The 19,719-nt window shown below is 44.0% G+C and overlaps 1 protein-coding gene across 1 annotated transcript; it reads left to right on the top strand.

The window, feature by feature from the left end:
* Positions 1-88: 88 nt before the first annotated feature.
* prss12 (serine protease 12) lies at positions 89-19,561 on the top strand. The gene is made up of 13 exons (XM_084005927.1): positions 89-510; positions 1,985-2,123; positions 3,165-3,337; positions 4,131-4,281; positions 4,839-5,017; positions 5,241-5,382; positions 5,471-5,691; positions 8,159-8,300; positions 11,563-11,768; positions 12,445-12,523; positions 13,313-13,435; positions 16,273-16,568; positions 18,301-19,561. Exons 1-13 carry the CDS (start codon positions 177-179, stop codon positions 18,621-18,623), a joined length of 2,508 nt encoding a protein of 835 aa, XP_083862053.1. The 5' UTR covers positions 89-176; the 3' UTR covers positions 18,624-19,561.
* The last annotated feature ends 158 nt before the right edge of the window (positions 19,562-19,719 follow it).

Below are 19,719 nucleotides of genomic sequence, written 5' to 3' on the forward strand. Positions count from 1 at the left end.
CCATTAGCCCACGCAAATAGGAGTTTCATTGATCCGCGCTGCTTTCCCGGCTCTCACTCTCGTCCCACGGCAGGGCGATGAGGCGGACTAACAACCGTCTCCTCAGCCGACGATAGAAGAAGCTGCGTGTGATAGAAAAGCGCGGTCTTAAGTTGCCCACAACCGGAGAACCTAACATGAATGTGACATTTCTCGCTCTGACAGCCGCGCTTTTGGCTGCGAATAGCGGCGTCTGCTCTTCCAGCAGCGTCCCTTCATTTATCCTGCCGTTCACCGACTGCGTCCAGAGCCGTGGGAAAGACGGTTTCTACAGGGGAGCGATAGACGTCACCGAGTCCGGCACCCGGTGCATGAACTGGACCGAAGTGGCCGGGTTCAAGGAGCGCTACCCGGACAAAGGAATAGGAGAGCACAATTCCTGCCGCAATCCGGACGGCAGGATCCGACCCTGGTGCTTTTTCCGGAACCACAAAGGCAGAGTGGACTGGGGGTACTGCGACTGTAAACAAGGTAAACACGCAGGCCTCTGCCAAAAAAGCTTCTCTATTGTGTTGCTTTTCATAATCATTTTTAAATCATCTTCAAAAGTGAAATTAATTATAATTTAAAATCATTGTTCTCAGAGAAAGAGAAATATCAATATATATATTGCAATTATATATTATTATTATGATAATCACTATATTAGTATTATTATTATTATTATTATTATTATTATTATTATTATTATTATTATTATTATTACATAATTATCATTGCTGTTTGGGTGGAGGAATCATCTGTGCAGTGGTTTTTGTGTGTGTTAACAACGAGCTCCAATAGTGTTCAACTCAGGAAGCCCATGCTGAAATAATTAAGCAGGACACACCTTCAGTGTCCCAGGTGTGTTGGCACTCCAGTGTATGCAGATGGCAGGTCTAAGCACATCTGTGCTATAATGAGTGCACAGGTATTTGCTTATTATGGTGCGTTTGGAAATAACACAGTCGCCAGTGTAAGAGAGTGAAGTGAGTAGGCTCGATAAGATCTCTCTTCTCGCGTTAAAATACGTTGACACGGGGAAGACCACGTCAAGTACACAGTCTTGAACTACTAAGTATTGCTAAAATATGGCTTGGTGAAAGGTGGTGAGATAAGAGAGAGAGACAGAGAGAGAGAGAGAGAGAGAGAGAGAGAGAGAGAGAGAGAGAGAGAGAGAGATGTGGAAGGAATAGAGTGTGTGATTTCTATCTGGCACACGACAAGCAGCCCTGATATTTTTAGACTTATAGTTTGTCGGCATAGCAGGGTTAAATGATCTTCCGGTAATTGATACATGGGCTCGACATACATTGATCCAGTTATTTAAGACATTTGCACAATTACATGCGTTAATGCGGGGTCGCCAAATTTGAAGTCTGTGACCTTTTGCGAAATAATAGACAGCCACACACCAGATCCTAAGGTCAGATATGTTGATGGCAGTAACAGACAAATACCTGTGTGTGTGTGTGTGTGTGTGTGTGTGTGTGTGTGTGTGTGTGTGTGTGTGTGTGTGTGTGTGTGTGTGAGAGACAGAGAGAGAGAGAGATAATGGACCCGTACATTGGCATAGTGGGAGGCGTAAGGGGCGACACAAGGAGAAAATCCAAAGCCAAATACGTCCCTAGCTCTGACTGTAAAGAGAGAGAAGGACATATTAAAATAGTCAGTCACTTAACTGTTTTATAGTGATTTAACAGCACCAACTCTTTTTTCTTTTTCAAAAGTACTTTTGATGTGTTGAGACATGGTAATGTGTCATCACATACAAAAGCAAACACACTGCCTTCCTTTTCTTTTTCCACTTATATTGATCTTTTACTGTTTGCCTTCAAGCTTTGCATCCCGTTCTGCCCCTTTTATTGATTTCATCTTTCATCCTGCTTCCTTTCCATTTCCATCCCGTTTAGTATGTCCTGTATTATCACGCGTCTACTGTTCTCCGACCCTCTTTCCATCCCAGGCTCTGTGCGTCTGCAAGGAGGTCGCTCCAAGCTAGATGGCCGTGTGGAAGTCTATCTGGGAGGAGCGTGGGGGTCCGTCTGTAGCGACGACTGGGGCGACGAAGACGCTGCAGTGGTTTGCAGACAGCTGGGCAAGGGGTGAGAGAGTACACACACACACACACACATATGCATGCTCTCAGACATGCATCTCTGCCTCTCTCTCTCCCTCTTCCATACGTATTCAGGCACAGGTGCAAGCACAATCACCATCTGTCATATTAACTCACAACGCGGAGCTGCCTACAGAGGTCCGACATGTGGTAAGAGTGTGATGGAAATGTTTTTCGTGGGAACGTTAAAGGATTTCACAACACTTCCAACACAGACGTACGCATGCATGCGCTCTCACAGTCTTTGTACTTTCCTTGTGTGACCCTTGCATTCCAACCCCCTCATTCCCCAGAGGTATTTAAATACCTTCAGTACTCAGCTATTTACCTTGTTACCAGCTCTCTCTTTGTCTCTGTCCCACTCTCTCTCACACACACATACACACATACACATCTGTGTCTCATGGCCCTGAGATGCTTTCGTGCTAGGAGATCCACTGATTTGCCTGATTTGGTCTCAAGGGAACCTGTCGACAGATCACACATATTGGCAGCGTTCACAAGCTGGGGGGTGTAATCGGTTGAGAAATCGTCTTATTGCCCCGGAGAACAGAGACGTCCTGTGCACTTACTACACATGTTGACACTAACACCAGCGCTGGCACGCATGCTGACATGAACACATGCCTGTGTGTTCATATTCACACAGGCGTCAATGAAAGTCCTCCGCGGGAAAGGGGAAGAGGGCAAATGTCGGCCATATGTCAGCCAGAATTGCTGGTGATGATTTTCACATGGCCGGTTATTGTAGCTTATGGGTATGAAACCGCTGACCGCATTGGCCCCGTAATGGCAGAGAATGAATATACAGATGGCTCAAGGTTATTGCTACCAGGTTAAAAAGGCTGCTGTACTTTTCCCTCTGAAATGGGGCGCCTTCACCTGGGCACGGGATTGTGTCACTGTCATTCTTCTTTATTCCCCCTACCTTTCCTGCCATGCTATCACTATCCAAGAAAAGCAGAGATGCCAAACTTAAGAGCAAAATTTGTAACGGTCATTTATTTGTCTATTGATCCCCTTCCAGGAGCTCAGGTCGTGCACGTGCCGTTCCCCTGTTTCGTCCAAGCTCGGCCAAGATCCATTGGAGGGCGGTGCATTGCCAGGGAGAGGAGCCAGACCTGCTCCAGTGTCCTAAGACTGCCTGGAATGGAGGGGAATGTTCTCTGGCTGCAGCCATCACTTGCACCCAGCAGCAAGGTAGGTACTCCTCATGGGCAATGATGGGTTTTGATGGACGAAAGAGGTTTGCATGGACATAATGTGATCTGATAACTGTACAAGCATTCCGCATTTCTACAACACCTACTCAGTTTTAGAATTGGCCTCTATATATATATATACTTTAAAATGAAACAAAGTCCCAACATTGTGTGTCAGTCTGCATAGATTCTCTATAAGTTGCTTTATGCATATTTGAGAGCATTTCTCAACAGCACTCAACATGTCAACGGCTGAGCCGGCGGCTTGCAGCTCAATGTGCTAACAGCGCTGGTGGAAATACACCACTTCCAACGATAGATGTCGATGGATCCTCTAGAGCACTGACTCAAAATTAGTGGGTTTTTTGAATGGGTATTTTGTTCGATGGAACCAGTGCTAACTTCTGTCGTTGACCTCCAAACATATGTCATGTGTGGGTGGTACACTTTCCCCGACAATGTCGTGAGTGGAGATGCCGTTATCCGCTGTAGCCGCTCCATCAGTGCACTGCAGACCAGCGGACATAAGCTTAACCAGTAGGGCACGCTCACATGCATGAACATGCACTAAAAGCATGCGAGGCTGGCCTGGCTATGTCAACAAAGCACAGACAAGCTCAGATTACAACACACAGGGGACTGAGCTACTGAACAACTTCCTTCTCTGCTCAGGTAGACGTTACTCCATCATTACATAGCAGATAGTTGTTTCCTTCAATTTCAATGGTCTGTATGTCTAAATGCCTTAAATCAGACGATGTGAAAATGTGTGTGTTCACGCTTGGTTTCAGCGGTAATGGTGCTCCCTATACGGCTGGTGGGAGGTCGATCGGCGACAGAGGGCACAGTGGAGGTCTTCCATGCAGGGCAGTGGGGTTCCATATGTGACGATCAATGGGACGACAGTGATGCAGAGGTGGTGTGTCGACAATTGGGACTGAGGTGAAGGGACACACACACATGTGAATGTAATTAGCATTGATTAAATATATTGTGAGTATGGAAAAAAGAGGAAAATGTATGACAGATAAAAAAAAGAAGCTTAGATGAGTCAATGTGGGTGTCCAGCCGTCTGTCTCTCCCTCTGTCTCCAAAAGTATGAGAAGTATTCTTTCCATTCGGACACACACAGAGAGAGGAGCAAGCAATAAAGAACATCTGTGGGTCAGATAATGAATCAGGCTCATTGTTCCTGCATGAATTCTACCACCACAGAGATATGCATATTTAGCAACACTACACTCTTTGCAAATGTCCGTGTGTGTGTGTGTGTGTGTGCCCCCGTGGTGTGTGTTGCAATGTGTATGTATGAACGGATATGCGTGACAAAATATGATTTGACAAACAGTAGGTTTATTCCATTATAAGTCCCGATTGAACAAACACAGCACCCTATACCCCGATCATATGTGTATTTGTAAGCCAGCCAGTGCATCCTTGTATCAGCATTACTGCAAACCAATGCTTCTATTCTTCTGTACCTCCTCTCTTCTCCGTAGCGGTGTGGCACGGGCATGGGGCCAGGCACAGTTTGGCAAGGGTTCGAGCCAAGTGTGGCTGGACGAGGTGCGTTGCACGGGCAATGAGCTCACTCTGGAGCAGTGTCCAAAAAGTGCTTGGGGGGAACACAACTGTCTGCACTCTGAGGATGCAGGAGTGTCCTGCAGCCCTCTTACAGGTAGAACGACACCTTACTAAGTCATGGTAATCCTTATTATTCACAATTTCATTAAGACGTTGAGATATGGAAGCCTCTTCAGGAATGCCCACCTCATTGTGGGGAAAGGTATCCATGATGACCCCTGAAGGCAATAGACCTTACACGTGGTTTCAGGAGAGAAATACATTTTTTGAATATATCCTCACTCTCTGGTTGCCTCGGTGTCTCCCTTTCTCTCCAGATGGTTCTGTCCGGTTAGTGGGGGGCACAAGCAGCTATGAGGGGCGTTTAGAAGTATTTTACCGCGGCCGCTGGGGGACGGTGTGTGATGATGGTTGGACAGACTCCAACACGCAGGTGGCGTGCCGACAGCTTGGTTACAGGTAACGTGGAGTATTAATGCCCCCTGCCAGGCACATACACATACACTCTCAGTGCTTATTAATACTTTTGTACACATCTGCCTTGCAGATTAGGCGAGACTCTGATTTCTGAAGGACTAGACATCACCCCAGTCCCACGCTTCGGGGTGGGGTCAGGTCCCATTCTTTTGGATGATGTGAGCTGCACAGGGAAGGAGCCCAGCCTCTTGCTGTGCAACAGGAAGGAATGGCTCCAACATGACTGCACACACCATGAAGACGTTAACATCGCATGCAGGCCTGATCGCATCGGAGAGAGTCTTCCAATGAGTAAGATGGAATCTTCTCTGACTAAGATAGCATAGAATGAGCGAGAGGTTTAATGTCACCTTTAAAATGTTGGTTATGTGGTTCCATACTGATATTATGGATATACTTATGTGCATATGTGTCTGTGTCTGAATACAGCAACCTCATACAGAGAAATAACATTTTGATATCAAAAAATTTTTTTGGGGTTAAATCCAATAAATGATAATTCAATATTATTAGTCCAGAGATAGAATCTCCTCCAATCTTGGTTTGCTATTTTCTAATATTATCTCTCATATTACCAATAGTACAACTCACTGTGAGGATTTGATCTTTTTAAATCTGGATTATTGAAATGCTCTTAATTTCTGTTAAAAACAATGTAATCTTCTCAAGTTTTTCCGTTCGTTTTGAGGATACCGTACAGCCCAGCTCCTTTTGAGATCCTGTTGGAGACTATAAACGCATTAGCATCCCTCCACTGCACTTGTTCACCATGTGTTTCAGAGTTGATTTGTATGTACATTTAATCACTTTTATAGCTCATGTGGGATAAACTGCTTACAACTGACCTTTTGCCCCCTATTAGTTGAGCTCTGCCTGAGATCCTCTGGTTGTTCCTTTTTAGCGGTTCCAAGGTGCACTAAAACTGGTTTTGCCATCTGGGCCCCTCAACTCTGGAATGACTAGCCGGATGAGATCAGGCTAGCATTTCTTAACAAATCATTATTCTAGAACAACTTTTCCTTTAAAACTGCTCTTATACTTCATATTTGTATGCCCTTTAGTCTCAACTAGACTGTTTTATGTAAAGCTCTTTATGAGAATATGAGACAAATTAAGATGAGAAATAAAACATGAAATAGATGGTATTATCAGCAATGCTGTTACCTTAAAAGTACAAAGCTAGACTTTGCACTAAGCGCACACATACCTTATAGGCGGCGAAGAACAGGAAACCAAATGATGAAAGCCTCTATGTAATTTCCCCCGTCACTTCATAAAACCCAGTAATGGAAGTGCAAGCTGATCTGAAATCTGTTTCTGGGATCTCTGCCCAACTCAACCTGCAGTCAATTTGATCTCACCCTACTTAGACGAGGCGAGCCGACATCCTCCAAGAGACAGATAGAGGATGATGTAAGTCATGCTAGCTCTAATAGAGACAGATGCTAGTTGGTTGGTCCTGCCTTAATAACTGGGCCGCTTTTAAATTTGTCATGATTAAATTGACCTATCACAAATCTTTTCCTCCCACATGCCACTATTTGTCACTGCTCTTAACTGCAACACCATAACTATGAAGCACCAGTGGGCTGGTAGGTTGCCAGACACACACACACACACCACTGCACCTCTTACTTCTTTATATGGTTCAGTGGCGTTACTACTTGCTGAAAGTGGGAGGAAGGGTTGAACGGTAGCGCCATTAATCAAGGCTTGTCTATAGCCTCCAGACACCAATAAAGATGCATGAGCATGGAGCTGGATGGAGCCAGCAGTGGCTCAGATTTCACCTCATACTGTATAAAACTGTTCAATTCTCTGGCATCTGTCTTGACGTTGAATCTAATAGATATGAGTGTGATCTGTCAGAGTCAAGAAAGGGTACTTGGCTTTACATAGCTTTTATGTTTTTTTAGAAGAGTGGGAGGGACACCCCACAAACACTCGCTAAAGAATTGTGTCATTTCTATATAGCATTTGTGTGTGTTTGTTTGAGGGTGTGTGTGCACGCAAATCCCTCTTTCCCGCTCGACATGGCACAAGGCAAATTGGTTTATGTTGTTTCTGGAAAAGGAGAAAAAGCAGATAAGCCAGGCTCTGCTTTGAACTCTCTCTCTCTCTCTCCACCATCATATCAGAGCGGCAGGGTGACGTCTGCGCTGGGAGAAGGGGGGAAAAGTGTTTGTATTTCTAAGGGAGAGGACAAAGATGAGCATTTCCTCAATAGCAAACACTTACAAAGAAGTAAACATTCCCACAATTAAGCCTCCATTAATCTACCCCTCCTACAACGCACGCCATTCAACTCCATACGTTACCTTGACTGATTCAAACTGACTACTCCTGAATTTGTTAGTGCCTTCTTATATACAAACCGTTTGTATTACTGTATATACAGTGTTTGAGCTACAAAACAGAACAACCAACTTTATATCCTTGTATCAGAGCATAAATATAATACCCACAATGAGTGTATACTGATCCTGAAATCGTCCGCTCATGGAAAAGACATCATTCATGTAAATGAGAAGGTGTGTCTGGAAAACAGAGAGGCAATGAAAATAAGTCATCTTTTCATAGCAATAGGAGTCTAAAAGTGTTTCTGTGTGTGTGTGTGTGTGTGTGTGTGTGTGTGTGTGTGTGTGTGTGTGTGTGTGTGTGTGTGTGTGTGTGTGTGTGTGTGTGTGTGTGTGTTCAGATAACAGAAACACATCTGTGCCAGCAGGTTGAGTCTAAATTGCGTGTGTGTTTTGTCCAGGTGTACTGGTAAGGCTTGTGGGAGGAGAGAGGCCTAGTGAAGGCCGGGTGGAGCTCTACCTGTCGGGACAATGGGGGACGGTGTGTGATGACGGATGGACTGACCGCGATGCCGAGGTGGTGTGCCGACAGTTGGGATACAGGTATGTTTATGAGCATGTGTGTGTTTGAGTGGCCTCTTTGATGGATTCTGGATAACCTGATGAAAACTACAACAGGCACAAGGAGTTAAAAGAATGCCATAGGGTTGGAGGAGGCCATTTCCACACTTTGCTTACTGGTATAGGTTAATTTGGGAGGAGGAAATATTACCTTTGGAGTTTGGAGAGATTCCCATTGTCGATTAACTATCAAAACGCCAGAAAGAATCCCAAACTATTAAGTTTACTATAATAAAGGCTGAGAAAATGGTACATTTGGGTCATTTTATGGTTTCATGGTCATGGTTAGGATGTTGGAAATAGAGGTAGAAGTTTAAGAAATGCTCATTTGTGGCATTGCAATGTGATCACTCCATACATCACACTTACTTAAGTGAATCCAGACTGCCTACTTTGTCTATAAAAATCCATCACCACTTCTTAGACTTGGCATGTGTCTTACACTCGCTCCCACTTTCATCTCTCCATCTCGCAAACCTCCTGTTTTCAGTTTACACCTCATCTAGCGCGACTCAAGTTTCAAGCCGACCTACAATGGAAAAACTACAGCTATGCTTTAAATAATTTAAGACTGCTGATTAATAATCAATCTTTACAAATTGTGCACTCAAGTTTCTGAGCACTTCTGGTGTGCTGCCAGCTGCTTTTATTGGGGTTTTTTTTTTTTTAGCTGTGCCCTTTTGCAGAGCCAAGATAAATATCCAATTAGAGGGCAGGCCAATTGTGCATGACACATTCACAATGACAAGTTATGTCGAGGCAAAGCAAACTACCTCATCCTCTCGTGTCCCATTATCTCTCCCCTCTGAGACACTGTCCCATTTCCAAAATATTGGCAATGGGATGGCAATGGAAAAACTGTACCGTAACAAACTTTATTTTGTCTCTCATCATTGCTCAGCATGGGACACTTATCCCTCAGCCACCCAATCTTCTGTGACACATCTGTGTGTAGATGAAAGCCACATCTGGAGTGCATAAGCCTGTGAGAGAGAGCGAGGGGAGCGTGTTGGATGCGTGTTAAAGCCATGTTAGGATCATCATTCTGTCTCGCGCTGGGCGTGGTGAAAGATCATTACATGCACAGCAGGTTCCCAAGGGTGAGAGGTTGCTCAGGGGGTGAGAAAAAAGCTAAATACACATATACACACACGGTATTCAAAGTCAACAGTTTGTCCCAGAGTCACCTTGGATAAAGACCTACATGAAACTGAGCATGCACATGGGGATATCTGAAAACTTATTTTGGCAATGACTTAATTTGCTATCGGTGTAACACATAAATAAAGTCTATAATCTGAACTGCACCATACTGAACCACACTTCCAGCCATTTATGTTCTATGTTGGCAAATGTGGAAAAAGGCAATGAACAACACAGGACACCAGGATGGTTCCTCATTGGGAGAAATGCCCCCAAAGTATCTGAATGACAGCCATGACAACAGCCAGACCTTTATCTCCATCCTTTATGAAAGGAAATTAGGCAACACAGTTCTGTTCAGTCACAAAAAGTCAGAGGAAATAGAGCCACACTGACAGCCATGTGAAAAGAAAGGAGCATTGAGAGGTTTTTCTCAGATTGTCCATCCTATACATACATCAAGTCACCATGGCTGCATCTTTTCTTCCATCCTCCCATGCAATAATTACATCTGATCCAACAAACAAAAAACATTTCTCAGATAACTCATGGTACATGAAATATGATGTCTGAGAAAACACTTCCTTTCTTAGTTGATCATTAAGCATCCAAAGCAGATTACGTTGCATTTTTGACCGATGTGGTGTTAGTGTGTGTTGCCACAGAAACACACCAAGCAGGCTTGATGTCAGGCTCTCGGCTTCGTTCCAAGTCACTTGAAGGTTCGCCCTTTCCATGCTAAGTAGCGCTCAGGGAGCTATCGGACACACAGTCACAATGCTGGATGTCTCAATAAGAGACATGAGATTTCCTGTGGATGAGTGGGAATACAAGACCTGCCACCCATCGAACCCCGGGGGACGAAACGCGAGATTCTCCCGGCCGGTCGGCTATCTATCAATCTTAATTAAAATCACAGCTCTATAGACGCAGGCACACAACCGCAACCTACAGGCCTCCGTGTGTTTTAACTGCCTGCTAATTAAAGTCAGAGGTGAGAAAGTGATACAAATACTGTTGTTATCAGATTGTGACAGGGGTTTGACCTGATTTGCGTCACAGCCAGAGAATATCAAACCATAACATTGATACGTCATGTGCATGCGCACACAGACAGACGGGACGACGTGGCAGCCGAGCATTCACTCTTGGACACTGACATGATTCATTTAGATACACTGAATAACATAATAAAATGTATATATATGAAAGAGTTGTAATTACACCTACGTGTCCTACACTTTAATCTGATCGGAGAACAAAACAGATTGCGTTTGAAATTCAGACAGGAGCTGTAGTTCATCTGGAAATGGTTCAGAGCGCTGCAGCTTTGTCTAACAAAAACAATGTGCAGGGAGCGTATTACTCCTTTGTGCTGGCTTCGCTTCATTGCCTGTCAGTGCAGTTTAGAATTTCATTTAAGAGTTTAGTTATTACTTATTAGGTTCGAGGTGAAGACAGAGTCATTTTTTGTGCTGTTCCTTAATGTGTCTCAGGTCGGCTAAGCAGTTTCTACTAGATGTTCACAGGGCTTAAAATGAAGTGATGTCCTAAAGGTTTGACTTCTCAAGAAGACTGAAGCTACCCAAGAATATCTATCCCCTCATTTTTCTGAACTGATGTTTTGCTGTTATATATGCTGTATATAGCACCCTTAAAAAGACACATATGCACATATGGGTCCATACACATACATATAAACACATTAACAGAGCAAGAGAAACAATAGGTAGAGTTGGTAAAAAAGATAAGGTAGAAAGACAGTAGAAAGACAATAAAATATAAAAAAAAAAAAATACAATTAAAATTAAAAGTTAGAGATGAAAAAGTTAAAAAGGCGACATCACAAAAAAGCAAGTCTATAAAAGTGTTTTAAGAAGTGATTTAAAGGAAGTCACTGTTTCAGTGAACCTTTTTGCTGTTTTGTAAATTTCATTTTGTTTCTTCTGAATTTGATTTGATGTTGAATACGTTTGCAGTTCGTCTTATCTGCAGCCTTTGTATAATGACATTTTTGACAGTTCGTACACGTTTCTAGTTTAAAACAATTCATGAGGCAATGGCAATGAGGTTTCCGTGTTGTGCGTGGCGTCCTCCACAGTGGGGTGGCGAAGGCCCGTGTGATGGCCTACTTCGGGGAAGGGACAGGGCCCATCCACGTGGACAATGTGAAGTGCGGCGGCGAGGAGCGCTCGTTAGCAGACTGCATCAAGCAGCCGCCCGGCACTCACAACTGTCGCCACAGCGAGGACGCCGGGGTCATCTGTGACTACGGTGAATGGCAGCCCAGCTCCAAAGAGGTCAAAGGTCAGTCAGCACCATTTTTTTCTTTTTGTTTTGTTTTACTTCAAAACTAAACGGAGCTCTTGTGATTTATTTGGAGCAATTTGAGTGTGCATCGAGCCCGCGAGAGACTATGGTGTGTTTAGCAAACATTATCACTTTGTTGTTTACACTGAGAAACGAATGGGAAACAAACGACTAAAGAAAAGTCGGGAAGTCAGATTGTGAAAGCGAAGCAGGCAGGACGTCAGTGTGTGTGTTTCCAGATGGTAAAATGGAGAGAGCAATGTTATTGCTTCACCCTGTCTGTCACACATCAGGGTCGACTCGCACAATGCTATCCGTTACCTGCACATATGCTATTACTTCCATTTCTCACATGCACGCGGCGGCCAAAGTCAAACCAGTGCAGGAGGCTGTTTTGTCTCCCCGGCATGAAAAATGACATCTCGCCCGATTGTTTGTAGATTTTAACGTCACATATACAGACCGTGAAAGCGATCTCATGTATTTAATTTACTTTATTTCAGGCTTGTGTGTAGCACCGAAAGATGAATTTCAAACATTCCTATTTTTTTAAATCAGTCTAAATATTTAATAAGCGAAGAATCTGAGCCCCCGATGTATGGTTTAACGATCAGCACCCGCCCAGGCACTCTCACATATACACACCCAACGGTTCCTCTTTTGTCTCTGTCAGATCCTGTCAGCTCAATTTGTGGTTTGCGGCTCATACACACTCGCCAGCGCCGAATCATAGGAGGAGAAAACTCCCTGAGGTAAGCTGGAAGCGACAGGAGGGATTTATGCCTGCCAGAGACGTATAGAAAAGGACAAACTGTCAAGTCAACGAGTCTTAGATGGAAAACAGCTGATCTGAAGCCAAAGCAATATCAAATCATGTGTGCTTCAAAACACTATGTGTGGGTCAATGGAAGCATGGAGGAAAAGGATGTCTACAATGATCTATATTGAAGAGAAAGAGGCGTGCGTGGCCAACACACGAGAAAATCCTGTGATTATGACTTTCTGTGTCTTGTGCTGTGTGTGTGTGTTTGTCTTGTGTTGGATAAAAAGAGAGAAAAGCAACATCTATGTGTATTGCAACCAAGTGGTCACATTTTGAGTAAATGTGAAAGAATTCCGTTGTGTGTTTGTGTGTGTGCATGTTTAGGTGACGTCCTGCATCTTTACATAGCTGCAACTCATTCTATCAGGTTTGCTAATGTTAAGTGTATGACGGCGTATTAAAGCCACTGTAGAAAAAAAATGGAGCCGAGATATTCAGAGAAAAAAGTCCCCAATTTGCTACTTTATAGTCGCAAATTTGTGATTTTTTCCCCTACAGTGGCCCTAATACACCATCGTAGTAGTGTCCTTAAAAAAAAATAAAGAAAAGAAAATCTGTTAGAATTCATGTTGGCTATGTTTTGGGCTCTGTATTAATGAATCAAAGTGCAATAAAGGGCTGACTTCCTTATACATAGTACTTAATTTAATATCTGTGCACTTTCATAATTGTGTGTGTGTGTGTGTGTGTGTGTGTGTGTGTGTGTGTGTGTGTGTAGGGGTGGCTGGCCATGGCAGGCAGCGGTCCGATTGCGAGGATCTCGAGGAGACGGGAGGTTGGTGTGCGGAGCGACCCTCATCGACACCTGCTGGGTGCTGACCTCGGCACACTGCTTCAAGAGGTCAAACATCTACTCACACACACACACACAGCTTGAAAGGCTGTGTTATTTCTTTTTAAAAGCCAGTTCAGTTCAACGGTAATAATACCGCAACTTCGCCTGTCTGTTCACGAGCCTCTCAAAACGCGTCACAAGCATCTTCCCTCCCATCCAACGCATGGAAAATTAAAAAGAAACCAATCAAAAGCATAAAACAATGCGCATTGTGCATACACCGACACATCTACCTTTTACATTGTCTGTTTGGATATTTCTGCACATGTCGGAGTTTTGAGGTTAGCTTCATACAACAACGTGTGGGTGTGCTCATGCATACATTTCCTCTGCCTGCAGCTGGAGTTGAACCCCCTAGGCAGCTTATTGACTGCCTAAGAATATTCAAGTCTGTGATCAGTGGTGGTTTGGCTGTGGTTGTGTTGCATGCGGCAGGGAGGCAGCCAGAGTTATTTCATCTGAACTGCATCTGGTCTGAGGGCCTTCACATGGCACCACCAGGTTGAAATCAATGGCCTAATGCGTACAGCAGATAAGGCAGATAAAGAGAGACTTCACAAAAGTCAAGAGCTTGAAATTGAAGGGTTGTAAAGGAGTCTACCTTTGATGTTTGTATGGCACAAGTACATTTGTCAGACTGTATTTTAAGGATAATATCTTTTGGCTGCATTACAAAGTATTATTCCAACATTGTGGTTTGGGGAAACCAAGGCTCTCTGCAGGCCCGAGCCGCTCGACCACCATAAATCAGGATATTTCCACATTAAAGAGAGGAAGAGGTCATTCACTAAACCCGTTCCAATGCCATTCGTCCAATCATTCCTTCCCAGGCTCTTTCCGGAGTTGTACTCCTAACGCAGGAACCTGTGATGTGACCCGTACACCTTAATATAAAAATTTTAAAAAAGCACACACACACAGGACACAAACAGCTGTGCTTTGCTGCAAATTATGACCACTTGGGATGCAGCAATCAGGACTTCTGGGACTGATTATTGCAAATGGTGCGATTAGATGACCATCAGGGTAATTGCACATTGAAACGTACTCTTTACTAAAATAATAAGTCATTTCAAACTGCACAGTAGGCGGTATAGTAGCCAGAAAAGTCAAACATAACACTGTCTTTAACTGAATGCTCTTGCCTGTACAAGAGAAAATAAATGATCGGCTTTATCCCAACACATTAATTATATGTTAGTGTGTGCTTAACGATCCAGGCGCTGTCTCCACTACGGCCTCAGGCTTTGCTTTTTCATATTAAACAGGTTTTACTAATTGATGGCAGCTTGTGGAGCGCAGCTGTCACATTCACATTGATGACATTCCTCCAATAGACTTAACCCACAGTCCGTACAGCGACACACTTTTCTGTTGGATGTTTATTGTTAATCATAGGATACTCTCACCGCGTACCTATATGCCGCGTCTTAAGACACGGCAGAAACTGCCACCAGTATTTTTAGCTGGCTGTGAGGTATTTGTTATCGTAGACGAGAAAGGTCAGACACTACAAAGTGCTTCTCCTGCTCCGCCTGATCACGTATCAGTCGGCAGCGCTCCAAGGTGTTAGCTTCAGCTATGACAGCTTTGAAAAGTAATTTGCCCCCAAAGCAAGCCAGAGCACGTGGACCAAAATAGGGACTTCCGACTTGATAGTGTCACCTTTCTTACATGGAAAGCAAAGTAGGGACGCACACGCGAGCACACACGGCAACGGACAAACAAATACACCCACGTCGTCTTCACTCAGTACACAGAAAATACACAAGTTACATTGCAGCTAATGCGATCGCGTCACCGTATCCTGTTTCACTACCATTACTAATTGACCTGGTCAGAGGTCACACGCTGTCACCGTTTTAACACTTATTTATAGCCTGTACAGCTGGGGACCCGCCAACAGTAACACCTCCAGCGGGTTTGTAGCTGCTGTTAGTAACAACAGAGTGCGACAGGTCATTTAGGCGTCACATTTAAACTCCATTCTAATCCGGTGGATTTGTACTGTAAGTAGACGTAGTGGTCAGCAGTGCGTCTGCTCTGCCAGGAACGCCGCGGCATTCCCAGGTCAGGAGATCTTTCCGGAAACGCTCTCACCAGTTGTAACTGGACACAGACACTTGGCTCGGTTGAAAGGCCTCCTTCCTCCACTCCTCTCCCCTTCCTTCTCCTTTGTCCCTGACTTACCCTCGTCCCCCTCTCCTCCTTCTCTCCCACTCAGCAGTAAAGGGGAAAGCATGGAAAACTCTTCATTATGTCAACATATGAGGCAGTTGAAAGCATAAACACCCAGACACAGTGACAGATTTATTGTTATCGTTCTACTCCTCCTCCGTCCAGGTTTTCATTTGTTTAGCCTCTAGAAGTAGTCCAAGGAGTGTGCAAACCTTTCTAAGTCATGATTTATAGTGAATGGAATTTTGAATATATAAAAGCATTGAGACAATGTTGTGTTGAAGACGGGGGTAGAGCAGGGAAAAGAGAGAGCGTGCAGCTGATAGGATCGTCTGATGAAGCATTTCTTAGTCTCTCGGGGGGAACACAAACACAACACATAAAATGTGGATGCAAATCAACAAGGAAAGGAAGTCTTTAAACGGGAATTTGTAAGGGGACCGGCGCCAAAAACACCTAGTAGCCTTTGAAAATTTTAGTGGAAAAGATCTCACAGTTAGGGTTGACGTATCCAAAATATTTCAGGAAGAATAACACTAGAAAAATTCCGGCAACGATGTTATGACTATTGCTGAGGTAAACCCGGCCAGAGCTTATCTTATCTTATTGCTCATGGTTTATCAGCAGTGGGACTGCTCCCTCTCTCTCTCACACTCTCCCTGCAGGTATGGAAACAGCACCAAGCAGTATAAAGTCAGAGTGGGCGACTACCACTCCCTCGTCCCTGAGGAATACGAAGAGGAGTACGGCGTCGATCAGATTGTCCTCCATCCCAGCTACCGCTCCCACAGCAACGATTACGACCTGGCCTTGGTCCGTCTGTCACCGGGGGCGCTGGGCCAAATGCCGGGGGAGTGCGTGTCATTCAGCCGTCATGTTCTTCCCGCCTGTCTGCCCATGAGGAAAGAGAGGGTGCTCAAACAAGCCAGCAACTGTCACATTACCGGCTGGGGCGACACGGGTGAGGATGTGTGTGTGTGTGTGTGTAGAGGGGAGTGTGTACGGTGGCCCTGAGGTGCAAAACATGACATGGTTTCATTTCATCCAAGTAGTTAACACATTAGCGGCACTGCAGAGAGGAAAGTGTAGGACAGAAGTTAAGAACAGTAAAGGAAATAAGTCGATTACTTTAAAAGACTCATCCAATGAAATGCGAGTCCGGGAATATATGTTACAGTCCAATCAATCATTAAATAATGCAGTGATGTAAAAACAGTATGTTAATGAGGGACCATAGACAGTCACATAACACAGGGACGAGGTGTTTGGGGCTGTTGTCTGTTGTACATTTGAAAACAATGTGTTGTAACCACAGTATCCCTACCATATGGAAGTCATTTTGACGGTCCACTGCAAATGCATATCACGTAGTAATTTCACTTGTTTGACTTCACTCTCTGTATCTGACCATCCACTTGACTCTGTAGACCGACACACATCTGTTAGTGATCTTTAAATTACGTACTGATGTCATGGACTTAGTCGCGAGGGGCTGCAGAAGGTCTCGGTGCACGCTTATGCAAAAACATGTACTCCCTCTTGAGGGGTTAGTGTAGTTTGGCCGTGCATTCCAACGTCCGCGTGTGCAAAGCCACGGACGGATACCGTGTCCTTGTTCCTTCCTGGTTGGCCGAGCAAAGAATATGTATCAGAGGAAGCCCATTTCCTTCCAACAGTAAAGTGACTCGGTCTGAATGTGAGGGCACTGAAAAAGAGATGTAATCGGAACCTTCATGAGATGAAAGAAACAGCCTACTCTGCCAGAAACCTTGGAATTGATTCATCTCTAAATTAGAGCCCTCCAAAAAAAAAAATCAAGAACCAGAGCCTTTGATAAGAAGGTCAGGTCAAGTGCTGCCATGCACATGGGGCATGCTGCGTGCTTCACATCCACAAATGTCAAGACAATTTGGAAAACAGCGTGGAAATGAAAACAGATCACAGGTTGTAGAATTCAATTCATCGTGTGCACACAAACATGACAAGAGTAAATGCTCACAGTGATATTATTCTTGCATGTTGATTGTTCCCAAAGTACTGAGGGGAATTTCATAGGCAGTTTTCTGGAAAAGGAAAACAAATGCCAGAATTTTCAAAATGCAGCCTTCCTCCCACAGCTCCCCCATTGGATCTGCATCTCTTGCTTTGCAGTGTAAGCAGTAGTCGCAAATGCTGGAATAGCGACGTTTTCTGTGTGATTTTCCGCCATTGAATCAGGCTTTCACCACTTCTAGGGACGTCCATGTGCAGCTGTTTGTACAACCAATAGGAGCACCATCTCTCTGAAATGACCAGCGATTGGCCAAAGTCTCTCTAACAGGCTACATTCGCTTAACTGAGCTGCAGAAGTCTAGTTTCTCTGCCAAAAGGTTATTATGGCATTTTTGACTAAAAGCACCATAAAAACATTTTGATCAGATGATGGCTCCAGTTGAAAGGTCAGGGGCTCAACGTTTTTACAATGCATCCTCTTGGGACCATGAATGTATGTATTAAATCATGGCAAACCATCCAAGAAGCAAAGTGATGGGCCGACCTACAGACATCCCCATCCCTAGAGCCTTGTCACTGTCATGGCTAAAACAAAAAATAGATGCTTTCTCTCTCTCACACACACACACACACACACACACACACACAAACACACTCTATACCTTCTACCTCTCATTCTAAACTCGTTGCCTCCTTCTCAGGCCGCTCGTACTCCAAGACCCTACAGCAGGCAAGCCTCTCCCTCCTCCCCCGCCGTCACTGCCAGCATCATTTCCACAGTGCCTTCACAAGCCGCATGCTCTGCGCCGGCAGCATCCAGTCGGAGAGGCGTGTGGACAGTTGCCGCGGTGACAGCGGAGGTCCGTTGGTGTGTGAGCGTCCAGGAGGGGGTTGGGTGGTTTATGGGGTCACGTCCTGGGGTCACGCCTGCAGGACACAACAGTCCCCCGGCGTCTACACCAAAGTCTCTGCCTTCAGCTCCTGGATACGCAAGGTGATCGGACACGACGACGGCAAACGATGAAAGGGGAATGACACATTGGAACAACTGACCTCACACTCATAACTTTATGTTATGACTGACATTCAAATGGAGAGCACAAAGCATCGCTGGACATTTTCCAACCAGAAACCTTTTTTTTCCCTCATAACTTTGTTGAGAGGACGGCTTTAGTCATAAGCACTTATTTTAACGATTTAATATTCTCTTGAACTGTAAGGTTTTGGTGTCAAATCTCAACTCAAGAAAATTACACATTTGTGACTTAAATATATTGTTGTTGTTCTTGTATCATTGCATACAACACTAAAATGTACTTTTCTTTTTCAAAATAGTATTTTCTGTGCTTGCTTTTCTTAAAAGGTAAAATTGTAATTTATGGAGTGAAACATGTGATTAAAATGTTGAAAAGGGACCACAGTAGAAAAAAAAACATGCATGCGTACACAGTAAGTATTTGGCATGATATGAACTTGCAGACTTGCACTAAGAACCCCTCTTTAGGTACTTAATGCATAATATTCAGTGCTTTTGTGTTAAGCATTCTAGTCATATTGACACTTTTGCCAAATTGAAATATGTCTTCCTCATTTCGTTATTGTTTATTTAATGTTTCTCCATTGTGCTCATTGATTTGTTGTGTAAAAAGCAGATTTCAGGTCTTAGCAACTCCTCAGGCATTTATGATTTACACCCAGTCAGTATTTTTACCTTGTCTCGGTGCTGTTTGATACTTGCAGACAAAGAAGGGACTAAAGTGTTTCTGAATCAAAGCACATAACACTATTTCTCAGTGTTGATTCGTCATATTGACAGTTGTTGTCGAGGATTTGCCAACATTGAATGGAGACAATCTGGGACACTTGAAAAACTGCACTGTCTTCTTATTTGGTGTTTACTGACGTTATGTTTTAATGTACTGTAACTTCTTTATAAATACAATTTTTTATACAAAAAAACAATTTTGTTTGTTGTGCGTTTAATTTAGACATTCTCATAATGACCATAGCATGTTTATATAAAAACACTTTGGGGGGTTATTTCATTTATTGTTGCAAATTCTGTTGTTCCCACAGATCTGAAAGCAGCTGGAACAACGGAGCTCTTTCAGGTTTGTTTC

Source organism: Eutrigla gurnardus (assembly GCF_963514095.1).
Source record: "Eutrigla gurnardus genome assembly, chromosome: 3".
NCBI classification, from domain to species: Eukaryota; Metazoa; Chordata; class Actinopteri; order Perciformes; family Triglidae; genus Eutrigla; species Eutrigla gurnardus.